This window comes from Pteropus vampyrus, unplaced genomic scaffold (assembly GCF_000151845.1).
Source record: "Pteropus vampyrus isolate Shadow unplaced genomic scaffold, Pvam_2.0 Scaffold353, whole genome shotgun sequence".
NCBI lineage: Eukaryota > Metazoa > Chordata > Mammalia > Chiroptera > Pteropodidae > Pteropus > Pteropus vampyrus.
In genome coordinates this window covers 809,974-829,603 of record NW_011889134.1, presented here as the reverse complement: position 1 = coordinate 829,603, position 19,630 = coordinate 809,974, and the positions used below count along the sequence as shown (strand labels likewise).

Here is a 19,630-nt window from a genome sequence, read left to right as displayed (position 1 = left end):
GGTGAAATGTGACCCTTTGAGAGTGCCCTGGAGACCCAGGAGGAGTACATTGCATATAATTATTTTATTATTCATTGGCTAGGGGTAAATCAGGGAAGACTTCCAGGAGGATGAAATAACTTTGGAGCTAGAGGAGCTGGGAGAAAGGGCATTCCAGAGCCCACAGAGCAATGGTGCAGGGGTGAGGAGATGCCTCAGGTGTCCTGGGAACCAAAACTACTTTTGGCTAGCCAAGGGCCCAAGTGGGAATAGTAGGTCATTGTCAAATCATTCTAAGCCTAGCATGCAAAGCTCTGATTTTGGATTTAGCCTCTACGTCAAAGACCGAACACTGGCTGATTCCATTCATCCTGCAGATGGCTATTGTTTGTCCTATAGTGTGTGTGTGTGTGTGTGTGTGTGATTTGAGTCAACTTTTAAAAATATGGATATTTCACGTACAACCCAGATTTTCAGCTTCTCTTTAAACATGGGAAGATCTTTCCTCATGGAAACAATCAGCCAGAGCTAAATGGCCAATTCCCTTTCAGATGAGCCACACAGGGTCCAGCTGGCCATGTCTGCATACTGGGCTTATTTGTGGCATCCTGCACACCCTTCCAGAGAGAGCGAGGCCATAGAATAAACTATTCCCCAGGGAATAGTTTAACAGTCAGGAAACAAAGCTAATAGTTTAACAGTCAGGAAACAAAGCTAATCTGAGGACAGCCTCCGATTCACCCTGAGCCTTCTCCCTCTGTGTTTCCCCATCACACTAGATTAGGTGGTCACTGTCAGCTTGGTCTAGCAGTGCGGCAGAGGGGAACAGCCCACTGTAAAGGTTTAAAGGCGCTGTCTGTGTATGCTGCAACACATGAGCGTTGATGTAATTGTCTCATCTCTAGTTTTCAGGGAACTTTATAGTTTGGTGTAAACAGAGGTGTTCCCACTGTACAAAAGAGGAAGATAGACTCTGAAAGACAATGTTTCTCAGGCATATGAAAGACTGTGGTTCTAGTTAGTAAAAGACCTAGCTACCTGTCAGGACACATCAGAGAAGTCCAACCTTCATCAAATTCCCCAGTCCAACCATTAGTGTAACCACATCTACAGTCATAATGCATTAAAGTTAAACCTTGCTCACAAACATTCACTTTCCATCACCCCATTTCGCACCATTTTGGTGACTCATCCTCACCTTTCCCATCCTAAACCCTGCCAATACGGCTCCTGGTAGAAAACTGGAAATGAAAACTAAGAATGCCTCTCTGGACTTTCCAAAATGGGTATGTTGATTCTCTAATCATAAAAAAAAAAGACTTCAAACCATACTGTCCTAAAAAGAAATAATAATAATACAGGAAATAAATGAGTCTAGAACCTTCATTTTTTTCAAATTGAGTTAGGCTCCTTAAACTTTACTTTTCAGTAATGTTTCCCAGAAAGTTTGGAAAATTCACAGATGCTTTCCAATCTGCTGTGTCAATAGAAATGATAGGAAGAAAAGAAAAAAGAACATTCATGTCCCAGAAAGATTAGGGAGAGTGCTGAATCACATTGACCCTGAAGGGTACAAGCAACACAGTGGCCACATGAGTGACTATCCTCACATTCAGAGAAATCTGCTTCGTGACAATCTCAGTAGAAGAAGAAAAGCCTGTTCCAAAACTTGTTTCATCTTAAAACAAAACTTATTGATCTTTATATTTCTCCTGACTCTTCAAGTTCAATATTATTTTTCCTAATTTGGTTCTGCTTTGAGACTATTTTTTTCTGTTTCAAATACTTTTCTTGTTGAGCTGGGGCAGGGGCGAATAGAGATTTGCTGTTTATGGTCTCCATGACCCTTACAGAGGTCATCTTTTGTCCTCTATCATTAGGAAAGAGCCAGGCTGCATTTTTTCTTACTCAATTCTTCTCAAGATTAGTGTTCTCAGAATACTATTGAGACATCGTTTAGCAATTAGAGAAAGACAGGGTTATGGAAGGGGCATTAAATTTAGGGGTATTTAAAGCTTTCTTGCTCTTGACCATTTTGGCTCAAAAATTATAAACTTGTGCTTCTTAAACTAATGTTCCCAAGGGCAAGGTCGGCCTTTGCTTCAACTTCACCTTGGATTCTTTAGCACTTGCCTTCTCCTCCGGCTCTCTAACTTTCCTCTGTGAACTTCTTAATATTCCCAATTTTCTCTTGACTCTTCCAGATAATTTCCCAGGCCCTTCGGAAAAGAATTAAGAAGGCCACTCCTGTGTAGAATGAGGAAATCATTGAAATTTGCCTAACATACTATTAAGGATTTATCATCTGTAGTATTTTGTTGTCATAGCAATCTTGCAGGTAGTTATCATTATCTCCAGTTTACAAATAAGGCTTCAGGTGTTAAGTGATTTTGACTAAGACAGTAAGCGCTGGTTAGGGTGGGAGTTCAAACCCAGGACTCTCTACCTCCCAAGTCCAGGGTCTTCCTACTGTTTTATGCTACTTCCTTACTGATTTTTTCAAGTTCTGAGCTAGGGAAAGGACTTACTCCTTCATGTCTGGGAGAATATGATCCTTTCTTTCCTATTTGGTCCCAAACAGACTCAAAGGAATCATGTTTAAGTTTCAAAGGATGCGTAGCTGAAAGATCTTTAATCTATAGGAGCCCCCGTGTTTGTAATTATCACTTGCTCCAAATAGTGCTGGCATCTACTACTGTATGCCTGAATCAGGGGTACCTGCGCAAGGAATTCCCCCCTTGACACAGTAATGATAAAGAAAGCCACAGAGGTCTTTCCTCCACTGCAAGAGTTGGCTCACATTTATTGAGCATCTACTACATGTCAGGCTCTGTGCTAGGTGCTCTGAGCTCACGCCCTTTGCTTCAATTGTATGGGCTTTGCTCCATGGCACACAGCTAGCTCATTTCACAGAGCTCCAAATAAACCCACTCCTCTAGGAGTTCATGCAGAGGAGATGTCTCACAGATACAAATGAAGAAGGAGCAACACAGGAGGGGAAACCGCTTCTAGTTCTCTACCTCAAGGGAAAGTGTGTCATAAGACAAGGGAAAGATATCTCTCAGCAACTGTCCACATTAACCTGGGTTTATAGGTCCAGGCCTGGAAGCAATCAGCCAAGCATTAAAGAAATCACAATGAAGCCAAGAATAGATATGAGAAAAATGGAAACCAGATACAGCTGCAACACTTTTTCATGCATTGGTTCCTGACATCAAATCTCTGTAGGCCAAATGCAGAAGTTGGTGAGCATTCTGAGAGAAATTAGCAGTGTCCAACAGTAGTCCTCTTCAAACCCTAGGAAACATCAAAAGCATTTTCCTCTTTTCTGTCAGGAGGAAGAAGAATAGCCAGAACAGAACAAATAACCTTCACTTTGAGTTAAATCTGGTGAGAAGCTGGTCGTAGGGCCTTGACCATGCCCTACATGTACAGAGTGACCGTTCATCCTACTTTGCCCAGGACTGCCCCGGTTTATGCTTGTTGTCTAGTGTAATTAGACAACAAGCATAAACACATCCCTCTTTCCACTAGAAAGTGTTCTGATTTTGACAATAAACTGACTATATGATCACCTTGCTTATTCGGCAGGTTTCAACTCATTGCTCCTTTGGCCCGTACACAATAAATTGGGCTGGATATCCTCCAGTGTTTGAGGAAAAGTTAGTCTTCACAGAAATTCATTTTGTCAGAAAGAATCCTGTGCAGATGATGAAATTTCCACATTATTCCCCCTCAACCTGCTGTGCATGCACACACACACTCACTCACACAGTGTCTCCTGTAAGTCGGCATTCTTAGAACAGTCTTGCCTGCTTTTGTGAATCTGAAGTCTACCACCAAATGTCTATTAGAGTCACAAGAAAAAAGTTTAAATATGGAAGTTTTGAGTAGATTTGATAGTGATGTACCAAACCTCTGCACGGGGCAGAAAACTATGGGAAGTGGGCTTGCAGACTCCCAAGTATAAAGAAGTCACAAGTCAGGCCATTTGCTTGTCGAACGGGAAAAGTCTGGCCTCTCTTCTGCCCCTTCCCGTGTTCTCTAACCTCCTCTCTAACCTCAGATGATTCATCTCAGGATCCCTTTCCTATTTGTTCCAAAACAGGATATTCAATTTCCTTTAAAAGCCAAGATAAACGACAGATAAAAACGGACCAAGAAAACTGGGATTCCTTGCCTAGTTATTGAGGAGCTCAGAATGACAGGAGTCAGAGCTCTGTCACCAAGATGGCATTTCATTTTGGATACACACCTTAATTCTTAGATTCTATTATTTGCAGCTTTGAAGGACAATCAGAAGGTTTTGGGTGCTTCCGTTTTCTTGTGAATGTGAAAACCAGCTACCCCTAGCGCTGACTAGGAAGAATAAAAGCAAAAATAATAGAGTGGAACAAGAGTGTCACCTACTGGCCAAAGCGTGCTTTCATTCATTTCTTTGACTAAATCAGTATCACCTGCCAGTGGAATGCGTCCAGTGCTCCCTAGGGAATATTTAGTGTTCGTTAACACTGAGGTGCTTTAGAATCAGAAATTCAAAAGGGATAGTCCCTGTCCTCAAAGAACCCAGAGTTTGAATGAGGGACTTTGACATGTAAACATTTTAGAATAGAATGGGATAACCGTTACGACAAAGGTGAGGTGGGGTATTTTGGAAGCACAAACAAGGGACTCTTTCTGGTGGAGTCAGGGAATGTGTTACAGAGGTGCTGAGCCTAAGATTAACTGAAAATTCATTAGCTTCATGCTTGGTTTACCCATCCCTGTGGCCGATTGCACAACTTGAGAGGCTGCAACTGTTGAGCTTAGCAGAAATTATCCATTTGCTCTGTCTTGTGATGTGCCTTTCCACTGCAGTAGCCACTCACCATGTGTAGCTATCGAGCACTTGAGATACAGCTAATCTAAACTGAGATATGCTGTAAGTGTAAATTACACTCCAGATTTCAAAGATTTAGAATTCTAAAAAAAGTGTGAAAAATCCCTTAATATTTTTTATATTGATTAGATGTTGAAATGATACTGGATCCATTGTATTAAAGTATATTATTACAACTAATTTTATGTTTTTATTTTTTTGTTAATGTGGCTCTAGAAATCCTGAAATTATGTATGTAGTTCAAATTATATTTGAACCGGGTGGTGCTGGTCGAAGCCATTAGTTCAACTTCAGTAGGAATTATAACATATTCGGCTGAGATTCCTTTAGAACTGAGTTCCTGGCTCTGGCTATGAAAGAAGGTTCTGGACTTGGCTTTGCTCCACCACTCAGTAACTGGGGGGAATTTGAGCAAGTTTAAACTCTTAATGTCAATTTTCTTATTTATAAATGGGATATTACCTATGAGTTGTGAGCATAAATACAATAACCACTATAAACTAGAGCCTATTACTACACACTTAACACATATAAGCTCTTAAAAATTTTTTAAAGGCTTTATGAATAATATACTCTTAATGAACATTAAGACCAAAACTTACTGAGTGCTTCCTACTGCCAGGCCCTTTGTATGAGTTCTCTCCTTTCATTTACCAGGGTCCTAGTTTTATCCCCTTCCTTAAACAAGCCACTTCACCTTTCTAGATCCTCACCTTCACACTAGGATGGTTGGTCAATAAATGACTTCTGAGGTACCTTCCAGTTTTGACATTGTCAGAAATTAAAAAAAAAAAAAAAAAGCTATCGTACTTGTATATCCAAAAGATGTCTTCCAATGGTTTCTTTATATAGTCTCTTGTTCGTTTCATGGTTGTATTTCTTCATTTCTCTGAAGACAAAAATTTGTTTTAAATTTTCTTCTACTACCTGCACTTTTGTTTCCTCTGTTTTCCCTATTGTTCGATTCTCATTCATGTTACTTTTTCTTCACGTCTGGTGTTCCTTGCTTGCTCATTGCTATCTAAGGATGAGGGACTAAATGTTGACTAGAACCTGTGTTTGTGTTGGGCAGAGGAGACTTTCTGAGAGGTGAGGGATGGAACTCGTCTGTTTTGTTGAGGCACCTCAATGTCAGTATCTGCAGGTCTTTGAGGAGAGGAAGCGTCCATTTTCCTGTCTGATGGGTAGAAGCCTGGCAATTTGAGTTCTGGGGACTCACTGGTCACACTTCCTGCTGGGTCTTGCCATTTCAGTGTGGTGCTTTACCTGCAGTTGGAAGGTCAGTTGAATTGATTTGCTCTTTAGAGTGTTAGCATTATTTTATTTTTTGATTCTCTACATATTCTAATATTCTCACAGTAAATATATATTGCTTTTGTATTAAAAAAAATAAACATACAGAAATGTAAATTGAAAAAAATTATTTTCAGCTCCAAGCTAAATAAGTGAAAGTTGCTACAGTGGTCACAAAGGAAACTTTGAACTTAGTACCCACTGGCGGCCTGCAACAGGTCATCTAATCCAGGGACAGGTGGCCAATAAACAGAAAATCTTAAAATTCCACTTTCCTTAGGAATATATTTTTTGAGCTATCTTTGACTATGTCCTAATTAAATGTTCTATTAATTTGTATATCAAAACTAATATTCACATTACAAAGAAGTGCCTCTTCTTAGGCATGTTGCTTCTTTCTCCCTTTCTAACTTGAGAAATACATCACATCTCAGATTGCTGCAGAGACAACCTAAGTAGAACTCTTTTTTTTGTACATATACTGGAGGTCTGGTTTCCACCTTTAATGTAACATGTACTATTCTTTTGAGAGACCTGCCCCATAGTGAATTGCAGGAAATTATGAAGTGTCTTTTAATGTCAATATGAGCTTGAAAGCACCTGTGGCTGTAAATGCTGATTTCTGAAATACATAACTAGTTGACTCTAACTTTACTAGAATCATGAAAAACAAATCTGAATCTGGATATATCTACAGTCTGTGGCTGTGTATAAAGATCAATGAGAAATGAGGAAATGATTCTTAAGCCTTCGCTGGCAATCCTAGGACTGTTTGTTATTTGACGTTTAAAAAAGGCCATCCAAATATATTTTCTTGAAAGAAACATTTATTTATGATCTTTATCGGTCAGTTTCAAACAAATCCAGAACAGGTTTTCACATTTTGAGCCTTTAGTGCAAAGACACTATGTCATGCATGAAAGAAATGTTTTATCCAGTAAAGCTCTCCCCTGACACATTTAAATATTGGGATGATCAGAGAGAAGACTTATGTGACAGAAATCTGTTCAGAAATCTGCTTGAAAAAGGACATGATTTAAAGCTCAAATTAAGGTTTTTCACAACATAAATGTGCTTAAACGACTTAAAATTTCAACTTCTTAATTTCAAAACAAAACATCCCAAGAATCAACTACCCCTTTAAATAAAAAAAATAATCAATTTATACTCTTCTTAAAAGAACTCCAACAATGTAAAATAAGTTCCAATTCCAGAAATTTATATATATATGTACATTTATAACTTAGGTGCTCTTTTGCACTATATGCTTTTATTCATGCAACACTGACAGGACTGGACATGAAGGCCTACAGAGGCCTCTCCGAGAAGGCAGTGTAGCTCCTCGCCCTGGAGAAGAACAAAGGGGTGTACATCTTGTCAATCTCAAAAGCAGTGACTGCAGTCTCACCGGTTGACCTGGGAAGAAAGCACAGAATTACTAGTTACAAGGAAATTTCAACTCATTTAAAATCCTTGCATACTATAGTCTTAACAACGTTCACTGTTTATTATTTTATACTTTGGCTTTTTAACTTTTAATTCATCTCAGTAAATTCTAATATAGGCATATTGTAGAAAATTTGAAAAATATAGGAAAGTTCAAAGAAATACCACTCATAATTCTATTCTATCACTCAGATACAGCAATATGAAGTACTTTCTTCTAATGTTTCTTCCAAGCACTTCAACCTCTATTGAATTTTCTTATTAAGATATACTTTTAGTTATCCTTTTTTTCATTTAACATTGACATTTGCATTTCCTAACACCATTAAATACTCTCCAGAGTCATTTTTAGTGGCTGCATAATATTTCACTGTTTGCTTGCACCACAGTTTAACTAATACTTTCTCTTTTGTTGGAGATTTAGGTTGTTTTGAATATTTGGCAATTAAAAATTTTGTGGTATTTTTGATTATGTCCTTTGGACAGATTCCTAAGAGTAGAATTTCTAAGTCAAAGCCTAGACATTTTAAGGCTCTTGTTAAAATATAATTAAGAATTATCCTAGAATAGAATTTAATGATTTAACATTTGCATGATCAAAGCATAATTACAGATGGGAGGGAAGAGAAGCAGATGAAGTTATACTATTACAGTCTTTTACATTTCCCCCGCCAAAAGGAGAAATAAACAAATGCAGAAAACTTAAGTGCTTTTATAAGTATTATAAAGGAGTCTATGTGATCAATAGTAGTTACAAATGATGCCAACTATAATGTCCTTTTCTCCTAAAACCATACGCTTTTCATTTACTTGGTTCTACTTCTGGGTTTGGTTTCTTTGAAAAGAAAAATTCCACAGATTACTGAGAGAAGCAAGAAAGAGATAGTAAGACTGGTAGGTAAGAGTAAGAAAAAAAGAAAAATGCTTGTTCTCAGTTGTCAGAGCCTTCCAAATGAGTGAGAAGTTACTTGTACGATAGAAATGTAATCCAGAAAGTTTTTTAACAACGTGGTCAAGGTTGTGAAGTAAGTTAATGGAAGGTGACCTCGAAACCTCTCAAAATTTTGGATTCAATTGGAACAGAGAGCCTTCAGGCACACACCAATATTCTTTCAAACTCAACAACAGCTAACTTTAATATCCACATAAATTGGTATTTTTCACTTTCCTAATTCCATTTCTAATCTTATTTTTGTACAGCTCCTTTCTCACACAAGTCTGATCATTAATTATTTTACAGGTAAATCCTAACTCATGGAGGGTCCAAGAAGGTGGCATAGGAGGATGCTGAACTGGCCCTCTCCCAAAAAACATATCAAACATACACCTTTTATAGCAATTCCTCCTAGACAACTGTGGGCTAACTCAACAGCTTCTGTACAACAAACAACAGAGAGAGACTGCATAGAGAAGGCTGGCGAACCAGAGCGCTCTCTGAGAGCTGAAGGAACTCTCCAGACTGGAGGAAATGGTGAGCCATTGTTTACATTTCCCCTGCACCTGGATAAGGGTGGGAGCTCTATCCGGGTTCTCTGGCTGATCTGCCAGGCCCCTGTAGCATGTTGCCGGCCACGCTGCCTGAAGCTCGATCCAGCAGGAACAGGAGGGCACCATAGTATGTGTACAGGAGGCCCCTCCACCTGGAAACTGATCTGGCAGGGTACAGCAGGGTGCTGCTGCAGGCACCCATTGTGCTGTGTGCGCACACAGGGCTCCTCTGCCTGAAGAGAGTATGACTGGAGAATCGCTGTGGTGCCCACACACAGGGCTGCTCCACCCAGAGAAAGTGCAGAGCTAGCGGGGTGTTGCAAGGCACACACACAGAGCAGCCATGCACAGACCCAGCTTGGGCAACAAAGAAACAGGCAATGGGTAGCCCTGCCCACACTGGTTAAGAAAAAAATCTCACTGGTAAAGGCAAATACATAATAAATACAGTGAATCAACCACTTAAAAGCTAATATGAAGGTTAAAAGATAAAAGTAGCAAAATTAATTGTAACTACAATAAATAGTAATGGGATACACAAAAATATATAAAACATAACATCAAAAACAAAGAGTAGAAAGGGAGAGATAAAATGTAGTATTTTTAGCATGTGTTTGAACTTAAATGTCTATCAACTTAAAAGCTACAGAGATACATGGATATACATGAACCTCATGGTAACCACAAACCAAGTTTCCAAAAAATATACAAATAATAAAGAGAAAGGAATGCAAACAAAACATGAAAGAAAACAGTATATCGAAAGAAATCAAGAAAAAAAGAACAGTATAAAAACAACTCGAACAATTCACAAAATGGCAATATGCACACTAATAAGCACACCTATTAATAATTACTTTAGTAAATAAATGCTCCAATAAAAAGACATAGGGGTGGTCGAATGAATAAAAAAACAAGATCCATCTATACACTGCCAACAAGAGACTCACTTTAGATTGAAAGACACACAGACTGAAAGTGAAAAAACAGAAAAAGATTCCATGCAAAGAGAAACAGAAAGCTGGGATGGCAATACTCGTATCAGACAAAATACTTTAAAAAGGATATAACAATTGTAAATATCTACACACCCAACATAACAGCACCCAAATAGATAAAGCAAATATTAATGGACATAAAGGCAGAAATAAACATTATTACAATAATAGTTGGAGACTATAATATTCCATTTATCTCAATGGACAGATTACTCACAGAGAATATTAATAAGGAAATAATAGCCTTAAATACCACAACAGCCTATATCAACTTAATAGACATTTTTTTGAACATTTCATACAAAAACTGCAAATTACACATTTTTCTCGAGTGCTCATGGAACATTTTCCAAGATAGACCATATATTAGGCTGCAAAACAAGCCTCAATAAATTCAAGAAGACTGACTGGAAATTAAATTGCTAATCAACTACAGGAGAAAATTGGAAAAAACAAATAGATGGAGATTAAACAACATGCTACAAATGATCAATGGATGAAAGAAAATCAAACAGAAAACCAAAAAATACCTTCGGATAGATGAAAACACAACTTTTCAAAACTTATGGAATGCAACAAAAGCCATTATAAAAGTTCATACCTATATAAGCCTATCTCAAAAAGCAGGAAAAATCTCAAATACATAATCTAACTTTACACCTAAAGGAACTAGAATAAGAACAAAACCTAAAGTAGAAGGATGGGAATAATAAAAATCAGAGTGAAAATAAACAAAATGAACCAAAAATATACATATATATATGATCAACAAAATGAAGACTCGGTTCTTTGAAAGGGTAAATAAAACTGACAAACTCCTAGCAAGAATCGTCAAGAATAAAAGAGCCTAAATAAAATCATGAATTAAAGAGGAGAGATTATAACCAACACCAAAGAAATACAAAAAAACAGTAAAGAAAACTATGAATAATTATATGCCAACAAATTAAATAATCTAGAAGAAATGGATAAATTTCTAGAAACACACAACCTTCTAAGACTAAACCATGAAGAAACAGAGAATCTGAACAGTAATGAAACCGAAACAGTCATAAAAAACTCACAACAAACTAAAGCCCAAGACCAGATGGCTTCACAGGTAAATTCTACCAAACATTCAAAGAAGAATTAATATGAATCTTACTCAAACTACTCTGAAAGACTGAAAGGGAACGAATGCATCCAAACTCATTCTATGAGGCCAGCATTACCCTGATACCAAAAACAGACAAAGACACTTAAAAAAAAAAAAAAGATTACAGGTCAATATCCCCAATGAACACAGATGTAAAAATTCTCAACAAAATATCAGCAAACCAAATTCAACAGTACATTAAAAGAATTATCTACACCATGATCAAGTGGGATTAATACCTGGGATGCAAAGGTAACTCAATCAATGTGATATATATCACATTAACAAAATAAAGAATAAAAACCATATGATCATCTCAACAGAAGCAGAAAAAGCATTTAACAAAATTCAACGTCCATTTATGATAAAAACTCCCAACAATGTGGGTATAGAAGGAACTCACCTCAACATGATAAAGGCTATATATGACAATGCCATAGCTAACATCATACTTAGTGGTGAAAAGCTAAAAGCTTTTTCTCCAGGACCAAGAACAAGAATGTTCACTTTCACCACCATTATTTAATACAGTATTGGAAGTACCAGCCGCAGAAATCAGACAAAAAAAAACAAATAAAAGGCATTCAAATTGGAAAGAAAGTAAAACTGTCACTATTTGCAGATGATATGATACTATGTATAGAATACTCCAAAGAGTCCACCAAAATATTAATAGAATAAATGAATTCAAGTAAGGTAGTAGGATACCAAATATACAGAAATCTGATGCATTTCTATACACTAGTAGTGATCAGGAGAACTTGTAAACAATTCCATTTACAATGACATCAAAAAAGATGATAATACCTAGGAATATAATTAAACAAGGAGGTGAAAGATCTGTACTCTGAAAACTGTAAGACACTGAAGAAAGAAAATGAAGAGGACACTAATTAATGGAAAGATATACTATTCTCATGGATTAGAAGAGTCGTTAAAATGACCATACTACCCAAAGCAATCTACAAATTCTGTGTACTCCCTATCAAAATATCAATGGCATTCTTCTCAGAACTAGAACAAATAGTCCTAAAATTTACATGAAATCACAAAAAAAAAAAACCACGAACAGCCAAAGCAATCTTGAGAGAGAAGAACAAAGTGGAAGTTTCAAGCTCCCTGATTTCAAATAATACTATAAAACAGTATGGTCCTGGCATAAAAACAGACACACAGATCAGTGGAACAGAATAGAAAGCCCAGAAATAAATCTTCCCTTATATGGTCAATTAATCTACAAGAAAAGAGGCAAAAATATACAATGGAGAAATGACAGGCTCTTTAAGAAGTGGTATTGCGAAAACTGGACAGATAAATGCAAAAAATTAAACTGGATCACTCTCTTACACCACATACAGAAACAAACTCAAAAAGGATTAAAGACTTAAATGTAAGGCCTGAAACCATGGAACTCCTAGAAGAAAACATAGGTAGTAAACTATTTGACATCGATTTTAGTAATATTGTTTTGGATATGTCTCCTTGAGCAAGGGAAACAAAAGCAAACATAAACAAATGAGACTTCAACAAGCTAAAAAGCTTCTGCAGAGCGAAGGAAACCAACAAAATGACAGGACAACCTACTGAATGAGAGACGATATTTGCAAATAATATATCCAATAAGAGGTTGATATCTAAAAATGAACAGAGGACATGTAGAGACATTTCTCTGAAGAAGATATACAGATGGCCCACAAACATATGAAAAGATACTCAATATTGCTAATTATCAGGGAAACGCAAATCAAAACCACATTGAGATACCAGTTATAATGGCTATTATCAAAAAGTCAACAAATAACGTGTTGGTGAGGATGTTGAGAAAAGGGAACCCATGTGCACTGCTGGCGGGACTGCAAATTGGTGCAGCCTCTATGGAAAACAGTATGGAGATTCCTCAAATACCTAGGTATCTGTAGATAGATGAATGGATAAAGAAGATGTGGTATACATATATATATATGAATGAATATTACCTAACCACAAAAAAGAATGAAATCTTGCTATTTGCAACAACATGGATGGACCTAGAGAGCATTATGCTAAGTGAAATCAGTCGGACAGAGAAAGGCGAATACTGTATGTTTTCACTTATATGTGGAATCTAAAAAACAAAACAAAACAGACCCATAGAAACTGAGAGCAAACTGAGGGTTGCGAGAGTTGGGGGAGGGTGTGAAAATGGTAAAATGGAATATATAGTCAATAATATTGTGATAAGCGTACACAGTGACAGATGACTATTAGACTTATTATGGTGATCACATTGTTAAGTATATAAATGTTGAATCACTATACTATACACCTGAAACTAATATAAAATTGTATACCAACTATACTCAAATAAAAATTGTGTTAAAGAGAAAAAAGATGTATTGATGTATGGATAGATTTTTCTCAATTCTATCGGCAGTAAATCTAGCTTTTAAATCTAGCAATGGATAGAGGAACGGATATGATATAAAAGCAAGTATAGTTAAATGTTAACAGTGGCAGGTATATGGGTCTTAACTATAAAATTCTTTCGACTTTTCTGTATGTTTAAAATTTTACAAAATAAAATGTTGGAAATAAATACATAAATAAAACAAGGAGAATGATGGAGTATACTTGAAATAATTGAAAATAATGTTTTTGAAGAATATTTAAAAATATTAAGCATGAGTATGTAAAATGTAAAAAAAAAAAAATCCTAACTCATAGAAAAAAAGAGATTTATATAGGAACCACCTAATAGATTTGGCTTTGGAATACAGATGTTTTTAGCAGACTTATTTTTCCTAAATACAGTTTTACTAAAATCGGTATATAATCTCTGAGGATAAACTAAATGGAAATAAAGTAAAAAACGGTAAGACTGAAACATGGGAGAAGAAAAGAGATCTGGTATTTTAAAACTGCCTTGAGTAAGTCAGCGCACGAATTTTCTTAGTGACCGAGTACCATCCTACTCATGGAATGCCGCTTTCATTGCCAAAGTGGTGGGACCCGTTCACATTCCCGTGGGCACTGGTGAGAGCTCTGGATGTTCCACTTCCTGGCCCACTTTTAGTTTTTTTTCATTTTGGCCATTTTCTTGGTTTGTAGTAGTATATACTGCTTTTGCTTTGCAGTGTAATTTCAACTCTGAAGAATTAAAAACCTATGTGAAAGTTTCCTAAGCCTGACATGAAATATGCATTTATTCTGTGACTTTGTTATTTTTACTGCATTCACCTACTTGTAAGTAATGTGACAAGAATGATGTATCCAGATGAGTTTGTTGAACCTCTGGTGGCCACTGGAACACAACTGTAGCCCCACGTGAAAACTCTGATCTGCTTCTTGTACAGGGACACGACGAAAATATCTGTATTTATAGTCAAGTGGTTTCTGTAAAAAAAAAAAAAAAAAAGGTGAATAAGCTATAATGAAATGTCACTTCACTGAAATATTTATAGGAGTATATTATGCAAGAGTGACACTAAAACAGTATCTACGCATAGTAAGTAGAGTTGTCTTAATATGTCAAATGAGAATGTGTACGTGTCTTAAAAATGTTTAAGCACTTAAAAATATATTTTTCCCCATCATCATCATCTCAGTTAATCATCATGATAGCTCGATATACTATGACTGCATTATTGCTATTTTATGGCTAAAGAAATAAAGACCCAGGCGGTCAAACAAGTTAACCGAAGTTACACGAAAGTTTTAGAGATGGGAATTAAAACTTCTGTCTCCCAGTTCGAAGCCTTCGAGGAATTATTTCCTTCTACTTGAAAACACTTAGGAAATTCTACTTGAAAACACTTAGGAATTTCTAAAGTGAGAAAGTTAAAAACTGGTGAAGGCTGCAGAAAAAGCAGAAACATATGTGACAAGCTTCATTAGAATCACACTTCTGCAAATATTGCTGCTAAAAACACAAGAATATCCACACTACATATGGTTTCATTGTATCATATTCTGAAGAGAAAATGGGTATTCCATTGGGATTTCCTAAACACTTTTTTTAGATAAAACCTAAATAGGGCGTATGACTCCCCAATTCTGACCTCAGGATATTCATGGCAAGGTCATAGTCATAGCAACTATCTCAGCTCCTCAGACTGCTGTTCCAGATTCCAAGCGACAACCAGAGTGAGGTGGGAGAAGCCAGCAAAAGATGGTCACAAGGTGATAGCACTAGGACTCACAGAGAAACCCTGCCCTATCTTGACACATGATGTTAGGAAAGAGAGGGAGATTCAATATAAGGGAAACTTCTTTCAAAACCTATACTCATTTATAAAAGCAAGAGACAAGTATTTATTCCAACTCCCTCTCAATTGACCTCTTGGGTACACATTATGGTTTTTAACCAGGATTGAAAAAAATGCACATGGAGAAAAGCTGTGAAAAAAATTTGGCCCTCAATCTATTAAAAAATCTTATGTACCTGTTTAAAGACCTCTAGAATGTAATAATTCAGCAATCATATTTGCTTGTCGTGTTTTTTTCTTTTGCAAGCAGGAAGAAGAAAACTATCTGACATTAGCTTATTTCCAGTAGAATTTGAAATTCTCTATAAGACTATCCTTATAAAAGAATTACCTATTTGAGCTAATTCAGGAAGAAAATCCTTTATGATTCAAAATGAGAAGAGCCAAAAACTATTTTCAGATATGGTTTTTTGATATTTTTGATATGATATTTTACTAGTTATTTTACAAGATATTTTGGCTTTACGTTGTCAGATGTGAAAAACTTGGACGAGAAAAAGAAACCATTTGAAGAAAAATAAACAGGCAGATCCAAGAAAAAATAATCGCATTTTAGAAAACCCTCCAGGTCTCTTTATAGATACGCTATAAGTCAACATGTGGTTTGAATAATAGTATAAATAATGCAACTATGTTTTTATCCTTTCTAATAAATGCTTGAATATGCATATGCAACAAAAGAAAACTGCTAATTCCACCTTGAATACTCACTTCTTCTTTTTTCTTAGTTATCACAGCAAATACTTTGGTCTGATTGTCTGTATCTTGTGACAAGCGATAATGACCCAGTAGAATTGCATCAGTTCTAAAAATTAAAAAATACACTTTAAATCTAAGTCTAATAATCAGTTACTACATGTATTTAAGTAATCCAGGAAATAATGGATTATAATAGTATTTATACAATTTGCCTGAGAAGAATCAACTAGGATGTGAGTAAATCTAGTTTCCAAGGCCCCAGAGTGTACTAAAGTACACTTCTTAGGGAGAGGCCCAGGAATTGATATTTTTTACAAGTGCCCCCCCCGGCCCCGGTTGCTTGTTTTTTAACCACCCAGTAGTAAATTAAGAAAGCACTGGATTACATTAACCTGCAATTAACTGTATAAAATGCGAACTGAATAGAAAACTACAGAAAGATACTAACCTGGTATTCCGAGTTCTTAAACGAGGAACAATGGATTGAGGCTCCTCGGGGGTTGTCAACATCATCACATGGCCATCAGGGAAAAATCTTATGTACCTGTGTGAAAAGACCAAGAACACCAAAAAAACACCACACACACAAAAAGTATAAAACATGTCCTAATTTTCTGGTACCTAAACCTATTTGTATCTGTGACACCAAAACAAATACTATGGCCAAAGAACTGGCAAAACATCACTGAACTGTGACTGATAACCTGTAGAGCTAGCAACAAAGAAATAAAGGCATTTTATTATCTTCCTTAGAGGGAACTGCTGAACTTTTGTTTTACTCACTGAATAAAAAAATTAGATTAAATATTACTCTAAAGCTCTGTATGTTTTCTCCTAAAGCACTAATTAATGTCAAATAAAAGTGGGATCTCATAATACACAGTAGTTAACATGTCTACTTATTTCTCACTGACAGTAATATCTGATGAACAACAGGCTGAATAAGAGCACAAACAATTTGAAAAGGCAAACGGATATACCAAGGGCAAAAGACAAGGAAGAGGTCTAAAATGTAAAATGATTCTTAGATTCAAAGGTAGGAGGAATTAAAAAATTTGTCATAACCCATTGGTTCTTTGAGTGCAGTTCCTATTGTAATAGTGGATAAAAATACTGAAGGCCATTCTGTGGATAAATGCAAAAGTCTCAGAGAACAGATGTCCAATAATTAATGAACTAATACTTGGAGAGAGAGAATTTTTCACTCACTCAGTTTACTACAGTTGTACCTGTAATATTCCACTTGGTGCCAGGCTCTATAGAAACCATCAAGAGACTGTTCCCCTTGACGAATATATGTTGTTTTACTGATATATACTCCTATAAAAAAGAAACATCGTTTTAAAAAATTAAGAAAATAAAATTTTTTAAAATTTATAATCATATAGGTTTCTATCTTCATTTTTATTGTGGTTTCCTTTATATGTGCTCATAGTACTTAGGTGTTTAGAGAAAACTAAGACTGTGTAGTTGTCAGTCATGATAGATCAGCGTGATAGATCAGTATTTTTCCTGAGCTCTAAAGAGTTCACTTACCATCAAACCGAACACGGGGCCTTTCTAGAAACATCTCTCTCCAGGATGTATATGGAACAAGTTTAATACAGCTTCTGCCCCAAACTTTCAAGCAGGCCAAACGCCATATTTCAGGGTCTCTAGGTTATAAAAGCACAACATCAATATATATAAAAGGCTAAACCCCTATATGCAGATATAAAAAACACTCCTGCTACCAGCCATCTTCTATTCAGCAAGTATTTGTTTAGTGGCTGCCAAGCACTGTCCTGGGCACTGGAGATAGACTAATGGACAAAGGCCCTTCTCTTTTACTGATGATAAAGCAAACAAAAATTAGAAAACAAAGAGAAAGTTTCAGATAGTGAGCTCAGTGCAAAAATAAAGTGGGCTAAACAGACAACGATGATGGCAGTGGGAAAATAAAGACTACTTCAGATAGAACAGCCAAGAAAGGCCTCTCTTGGCATGTGCCTATAGTGATGAGGAAGAGTATTCTGAGCAGAAACCACAGCAAGTGCAAGGCCCTAAGGCAGGAGTATGGCTGCTGTGCTCCACAAGGAGTAAGAAAGGTCATGTGGCTACAGCAAAGCAAACAAGCACAGACTATGTAATTTTGGAAGTAGTCAGGGGCAGGTGAAGTAGTGGTTTTCAGGTAGAAGTGAGATGGAGGCCATTGCAGGGTTTTGAGCATGACTTACACTTCTAAAAGATCATTCTGGGAGAGATCCAAGATGGCAGTGGCATAGGAGAATGCTGAACTCGACCTTTCCCATAAGCAAACTCAAATATACTTGAATATAGACGGCAATTGCTCCTGTGAGACAACTGAAGGCTGAATGAACAGCTGAACAACAAAGAGATGAAACAGAGGAGGCTCAGGGAGCTGTGGGGACTTTCCAGGCCAGAGTAGCCAGTGAGCGCCATTGTTTACGTTCCCTCCACATTGATAGGTCAGGCAGAAACTATTTGGGTGCTCTGGTCATCTTGCAAGATCACCACAGAGTGGTCCCAGCTACCCTGCCCGGAGCCTTCTGCCTCAGAACAAAGGGAGCAAATAGGAATAAGAGGCATCACCACACACACCTGCTGGCCTCCCTACCAGGAGCCACTCCAGACTCATGAGCCAGTACTCCAGGCCCTGTAAGCACCTACCTGGCTCCAACCGGCTTCCCAAAACTACCAGGCACACAAAGCCTACAAAGAGGTCATTCTACACAAGACCTTTTTATGTATAGCAAACAAGAGAGAGACTAAATAGAGAAGGCTAAGGAGCCACAGAAGCCCTCTGGGGACTGTGGGAATTCTCCAGGTTCAGAAGTACCTTTAAGTGCCATTGTTTATACCCCCTCTACTTCCATAGGATGGGTGGAAGCACTATCCAGGTGCTCTGGCCTACCTACAAGGTTGCTGTAGCACATTCTTGGACACATTGCCCAGGCGCATTTCAGCCCTGAACAAAGGTAGCAAGCATGGAGCAGGGAGTAAAAATGTAGTCCTCACAGAATATATTCAAACTCAAACAACTACCAGCTTAAAATAGACTGAAAAAGATATAGAATAATGTACATAAACCTCATGGTAACCACAAAGCTAAAACTTACAAAAGATATACAAAGAATAAAGAAAAAGGAACCCAACGACACACTAAAGAAAATGGCAATCAGTACATACTTATCAATAATTACTATAAATGTAAATGGATTAAGTACTCCAAAAGACAAGGGGCGGCTAAATGGATTAAAAACCACAACCCATCTATATGTGGCTTACAAGAGACACACTTAGAATTGAAAGACACATACGAACTGAAAGTGAAGAGATGGAAAAACATATTTTATGCAAATGAAAAGAAAGCTGGGGAAGCAATACTGATATTAGACAAAATATATTTTAAACAAAAAATGTAAAGAAAAAGATAAAGGACATAATTACAAAGGAATTAATCCAAGAA

The 19,630-nt window shown here is 36.9% G+C and overlaps 1 protein-coding gene across 1 annotated transcript in view; it reads right to left on the bottom strand.

The window, feature by feature from the left end:
- Nucleotides 1-6,956: 6,956 nt before the first annotated feature.
- Nucleotides 6,957-19,630, bottom strand: part of FBXO9 (F-box protein 9) — a 29,139-nt gene continuing 16,465 nt past the window's right edge. The window contains exons 8-13 of the mRNA XM_023522667.1: nt 17,698-17,816; nt 17,391-17,481; nt 16,610-16,705; nt 16,174-16,267; nt 14,439-14,590; nt 6,957-7,567 (exon numbers count right to left, since the gene is read on the bottom strand). Coding sequence (XP_023378435.1) covers nt 7,459-7,567; nt 14,439-14,590; nt 16,174-16,267; nt 16,610-16,705; nt 17,391-17,481; nt 17,698-17,816 — 661 coding nt within the window. The 3' untranslated portion in view covers nt 6,957-7,458. The remainder of the gene's footprint in view (nt 7,568-14,438; nt 14,591-16,173; nt 16,268-16,609; nt 16,706-17,390; nt 17,482-17,697; nt 17,817-19,630) is intronic.